At 34.6% G+C, this 6497-nt stretch overlaps 1 protein-coding gene across 1 annotated transcript in view; it reads right to left on the bottom strand.

Moving 5' to 3' along the window:
* LOC106464874 (RYamide receptor-like) overlaps positions 1-6138 on the bottom strand; it is a 108787-nt gene extending 102649 nt beyond the window's left edge. Inside the window, exon 1 of the mRNA XM_022393296.1 lies at positions 5341-6138. Within this exon, the coding sequence (XP_022249004.1) occupies positions 5341-6138 (798 nt within the window). The remainder of the gene's footprint in view (positions 1-5340) is intronic.
* Between the last annotated feature and the right edge of the window lie 359 nt (positions 6139-6497).

Below are 6497 nucleotides of genomic sequence, written 5' to 3'. Positions count from 1 at the left end.
GTCTTACACTGCTAAATTAGGGACGGCTAGTGCAGATAGCCCTCGTTTAGCTTTGCGCGAAATCCATAACAAACAAACAATATTCATCAAGATCTCTACCAGCCTACCTTCGAATTGAAATTCTTTTAGACTGGATTAGAATAAATTAATCTATGACACCTTGGGCGTGGTCAAATACATCAATCAAAAAGGTTTGACCTCCTGAGTCAAAAACTGTAATTAAATCTCAAATATCGATCGCGGCTAAAAATCATCAGGTAAACGGCTGTTCTAGTGTTATTCAGTATTCATAACGATGCGTACCATTACGAGAGTCTTAATGTTCACTCCAGCGGAACTTATAAGTAATAGCTATTTTTTTGAAATAAAATAGGTGGCATGATAAGATAACCATACAATATTAAAAGTATTTTTTTTAAAAGCTGAAAGTTTTGCCTAAAGAAACCAGCTTACCTGCGTAATAAAATATATTTCAATATGCCTGTCTAAGTATTGATTCTTTCGTATTTTAGTTGCTTTCATATCTCGCATCTTACAATATACCACGTAGTATTTTATGGAACTTAATCGCATTAGAAAGGATAATATCGATATAAAGATGGGTAGAAATGATTATTTTATCGAATTGAAAACATTTTATTATGGATACGTCATCATTTTTCGTAAATCATTCATTAAACTAAGAAGCAAAAGGGAATCCGGGAAATGATTCATATATATTTAAATACCATAGCTTAAATATGAAGCAAGACTGAAAGCGTAGCAGCTGAAATCAGAGAGCTGAAACGTATGTTAGAAAATTAATCTAAAATAATAAACAAATGTTTGTTTCAGATGCAAATATTCTGATACCAGTAATAAAATAAACAGACTTAATTTTTGAAATATTTAATATAGAAAGAAAGTATCTAAGTGACTTATTATCTTGTCCTTAATTGTGCCAAGTTGCTGTGAAAATTAAGATTTGTAGAAATAATAATATTATTATTTAAAGATAATTACGCTGCTACTTTTAGAGCAATGGTTTTATGCAACAGTATTCGGCTATACGTAGGTACATATGCCTTAATCTTTTGTCACTCAAACTAATAATTTCTTATTCGTTTCCAAGTAATGTAATTCTGACACTCATATATCATTATTATCAGTTTACTGAACTAAGAGACAAACGTAACATTCACATATACACTTTCGCTTTCAGAACATTTCTAAATTGCAATTAAGTCTCTAACCCTCACTCCTATTTGTTGTACATCGAGTGAACGTTAGAATCTGGAGAAAATATGGTAGATTTGCCCATTAAATTAATTAAACTAATGTAGATTTAATGAAACTAATGTTAATTCAGTAGATAATTGTCTTCAACTTTTAAATGACTTTACACAAAAATGCTTCAACGTTATATATTTGCTTCAGAATTTAAAATAATATTTAGATTGCGCACGATATTACATAATTATAAGGCTAATGTAGTACCATACTCACACATCACTGCTGCCATACTTCGCTAGATAAGGCGTTTCACACTTTAAAATGTGCAAACTTGCTTTGTGTGAAAAGGATCAACTCACAGTAATAATTAGATATTGCTAAGTAAATGCTGTATGGTTTGTAGATAGATAGATTATTTTTTCTTACCACCCTAAGTGATCTATGTTTGTTTGGAGAAGGAGTGCGAAAATTCGTCGTATTAATGAAATTGAGGAAACTGTTATACTATCCGTTAAAGGTGTGACCATAGAGTTGGAGTTTACGGATTTCTGGTAGATGTGGTTTTTATGGAGACTCATGCTGCTTTTGGTCATTAGTTGAAGAGAAAGAGGAGCGAGAATGGTAAAATTCCGGAGATGCAACAATTGTTAACGTATAGAACCCCATTGTATTGTAAAGCCTCGAACAAGCGGGCAAATCCAGCTAATGTTAACATATAATTGTTAACTATTACTAACCAGGAACAGAGTTTAAACACAAACCAGCCTCAGTGAAAAAAAAATCTTTGTTTGGAGTATCCACACTCTGTAATCTCCATTGTTTTACTGTTTTTAGCTTATATTACAACGAAGCTGTCTCAACCTAACTGTTCTTTTCTTTTTGGCTTGTAAATGTAATAGCTACTTGATTACAGCTGGTTGAATATAAAAAACTTATTATTCCATAGCCTACGTTTTCTCAGCCATATTGTGTTCCTAACTGCTGAAAAAATACTATAATTATGCTATCATTTATAACGTAAATCGTTCAGGAGATACAGAACTGAAAGAGACAAGATACTAAATTACGCTATTTCATTAGTTATGCAAAATTGCATTTAATTGTATTTTCCGTTGTAATGAATAACCAAAAAATATTTGATTTTGAACAATGCTATACCTTTGGTGAGGAGGAGACACCAAAATAATCACAAGTTTTTTTTACATTTTCTTTGTTGTTCTGTTGGAAATATAATTTTACATTCATGTCGTCATGAAAGCAAATTAAAATAATAATAAATTTACAATACCTGCAGGTTGATTAGTTTTAATTTCATCACCATGTATCTCACTATGTATATGAACAGCATGCACCAGCATAGGCGACGATTATTTACCAAGAATCTACGTAAAGAAACTTTTACATACATGGCGTAATGATTATTTCACAAGAACTTTAACTATAATTAATTACTGATCAGTTAAGCCATGAATAGACTGCGAGTCATTATTTCTCATGTTATTACTCACACACTCAACAGTAAAGATCTTTATTTCCTAAAAAAAAATTATATTTCTATGTCATATAGTAATATTATATAAAATAGCAAATAATCAATTGGCCCGACGTGGCCATTGGTTAGGAGGGTCGCGGGTTCGAGTCCCTGTCCGGCCAAACATGCTCACCCTTCGAACTGTGGGGGAGTTATAATGTGACGGTCAACATCACTATTCGTTGGTAAAAGAGTAGCCCAAGAGTTGGCGGTGGGAGGTGATGACTAGCTGTCTTCCCCTCTAGTCTTAACTCCCTAAATTAGGTACGGCTAGCGCAGATAGCCCGAGTGTGGCTTTGCACGCAATTCAAAACAAATAAACAATAAATTTTAAAAAAGTTAAAGGACTAATCTCATATTTCTCTATATGTTTTAGTATTGTGTTGTGTTTTTTATTTATGGCAAAGCCACTAAAGCTATCTGCTGCCGTCCCTAATTTAAAGCTATTGACCAGAGGGAAGGCAGCCAGTCAGCAGCATCCACGTTAAGAGACTTACAGTCAATTTTATAGCACACCCAGAGCTTAAAGTGCGAGGAATATGATGTGGCATCGCATGGATTCGAATCTGGCTTTTCAACTCCAAAATTCAGAACACTACCACAGGATTTGAAGTCTAAAGCGCATTATATTTCTTTTTTTCACTTTCTCGTACAATAAAGCATAACAACCAAAGATTTTGGTTGATTTTTAGCTGCGGCATAGCGGTTTATAGAATGGCTCTCAGTTTTTTTTCAAGTACAAACTTTTCGCTCATAGCGCCATCTCTTGACCCATTTGAGATCATATTATAGCTGCGGCAATTGAAGATTCCCTCTTGTTTTTCAAGTACAAACTTTTATCTCATAGCTCCATCTCTTGGCCCATTTGAGATCTTATTACAGCCGCGGCTATTGAGGATTCCCTCTTATTTATTTAATCAGGGAGACTCAAACTTCACCAAGTTTCCCTTAAAAGTCGTTTATATACAAAATATTTTCAACGTATTTTTACGCATTTACTTTCATAATGTTGGGTTCACTATAGTTCTATAATTACTTCAGTGTCACTTCAACCCTGTAACACAGAAATCAAAGATAGACAATATCCCAAAGTAACAATCCAACACCTCTGCAGAAAATTAAAACGGCCGGAAAAGCTAAGACAGATTAATTTAGGGCCTTTTTAATTAAATGAAACTCCGTTTGTTTGTGGAAAAGCTAATAAGGTTGTCTGTCACCATCCCTAATTTGTAACTGCTGACAACAGAGAAGGCTAAAATTCATCCAGCAGTACCCATTACTAACTCTTCGGATACTCTTTTCTGTCTTACTGTCCTCCGGTAGGACAGCTGTAAGTATCCGGATTTACAATGCTAAAACCAGGGGTTAGATTCCCCTCGGTGGACACAGCAGATAGGCCGATGTGGCTTTGCTATAAGAAAATATACACAAACACTTCTGTTTTACTACCCGTAGATTGCGAGTAGAACACTTAACCATTAGGACTTGTCAAGATTTAATATAAAAAAAATGTTATAGAGTAAAAGCGCCACTCTTTTAAAAGTTTGTATGGTTTGAATATGAGAAAAAACTATTCAAAGAAAAAGATGTGCTATATACAGAAAGTTGAAGACGCTTTTGACCTTATTCTCACGAAGGGAAAACTCTGGTTTTGAAAATTTCTGCAAAGAGCTAAAGTAAAGGATGATCCTATACAGGAATTCAATCGAAGGAAGCAATATTTTTCCTTTCAAGATATTAAGTATATCTTAAAGAGTATTTATTTAATCCTTTGTGAAAAAGTACTTCAAGTTTCATAGTAAAACAGTATTTATCTAACTCTTTGTAAAAAAGGATTTCAAGTTTCATAATAAAACAATATTTATCTAACTCTTTGTGTAAAAGTACTTCAAGTTTCATAGTAAAACAGTATTTATCTAACCCTTTGTGAAAAAGTACTTCAAATTTCACAGTAAAATAGTATTGATCTAAGCCTTTGTGAAAAAGTACTTCAAATTTCATAGTAAAACAGTATTAAGCATATCTTAAAGAGTATTCATCTAACCCTTTGTGAAAAAGGACTTCATATTTCATAGTAAAACAGTATTTATCTAACCCTTTGTGAAAAAGGACTTCATATTTCATAGTAAAACAGTATTTATCTAACCCTTTGTGAAAAAGGACTTCAAGTTTCATATTACAGCAATATTTATCTAACCCTTTCTGAAAAAAATACTTCAAGTTTCATAGCAAAATAGTATTTATCTAACCCTTTGTGAAAAAGTACTTCAAGTTTTATAGTAAAACACAACATCGTTTATTCCAACGCTCGATCCGACATTATCCTTCATGGGTAGATTAATATGGTATTTTTTGCTGAGGAAGCTGCGTAAACACAGAAAATAAGTTCCGTGAGAGTTGTATAACGTTTGAATAATTCGTTCTGTGTCGATATATTATCCATTTACAAAAGTACAGAAGTGGTAAGATAACTAAATGATTGTATTAGTTTACATTTTCCTTTTATATTAAAAGAAGACCCAAGTACAAACAAACGGCTTCAATAAACTGTTTTTTATACAAATAACATTCAGTATACGGAATAGTAAAATACTCACCTTTTTCTTGTTTTTAATGATGCCGCGGTCTCTTGGTCCATGAGAATTTCCAGGAACTTGGCCATCTTTGAGTTTGAGTCCCATTCTACTATAGGCGAAGCTAATAATGAAAAGAGGGACAAAGTATTGAATACAAACCAAGACATGCTTGTAGGTCTTCCATGCTGTTGGTGAGAATTCTATGTTGTCACAAAAAGGTTTTGTGTAATTGTTTGTTGTTGGGTCGTACACCTGACTAACACGCAGAGCAAGGGCGTAGGGGATGCCAGTTGCTCCTCCAAATGCCCAGATGCCTGCGATGATCAGTTTGGCCCTAAATTTCGAGGTTCGAACCTTTAGTGGAAATACGACGGCCCGGTAGCGGTCAAGGGCGATGGCTGTCAGAGTGAAAATACTCACGTTGACTGACAGAACCTGAACAAACGGACAGAAGGCGCACATAAAGTTGGGTAAAACCCAGCGCTGAAGTAGAGCAGCTTGAAACTGAAACGGGATAGAGAAAAGACCGATAATGATATCAGCACAGGCTAAATTAGCGATGAAAAAGTTGGTGACTGTCTGCATCCGGCGGCTTGTGGCGACAATCCACAGGACACAGAAGTTACCAATCACGGCTACGAGGGATACTGTTCCATAACAGAAAGACAGCAAAATTATTATGGCAACAGGGACATCGTAAATCTCTATTGAAGCTTCTGGTGGAAGAGAAGAATTAGTGAATGCAACCAAAAGAATCTCGCTGTTGTTTAGAAAAGTGTCATTTAGGGAAGGACTTTCGTGGGACTGTGTGCTGCTCATTGTTTCTGGTTGTCTTGATGCAAGTATGTACCTTCCTTAGGTTTCAGCTATACGAACGTCTTCACGAAGTGTGGCTTCTTCTTCGATTGAAGGAATGAAGGAAACTTTCTTGCAACGCATGTGCGTAATATTCCTCAAATTTAACGCATGCTCAGTGCCGCTGAAAACTTCTGAACTGCAAACACCAACGAGCTTATTGACCAACAATGCCACTCGTTTCGTGGAATGATCAGCTAGCTGCCTGAGGAGGTAAATCGATTCTAACGTGAAGAGAAGCAAACGTATTTTATTTCCTTTAGATTTTGGTATGCAAATTATATTGTTAACTTGTGTATTTGTTTAAGAAATTTAACATGTGA

This window comes from Limulus polyphemus, unplaced genomic scaffold, assembly GCF_000517525.1.
Source record: "Limulus polyphemus unplaced genomic scaffold, Limulus_polyphemus-2.1.2 Scaffold64, whole genome shotgun sequence".
NCBI lineage: Eukaryota > Metazoa > Arthropoda > Merostomata > Xiphosura > Limulidae > Limulus > Limulus polyphemus.
This window is presented reverse-complemented; position numbering and strand designations above follow the sequence as displayed.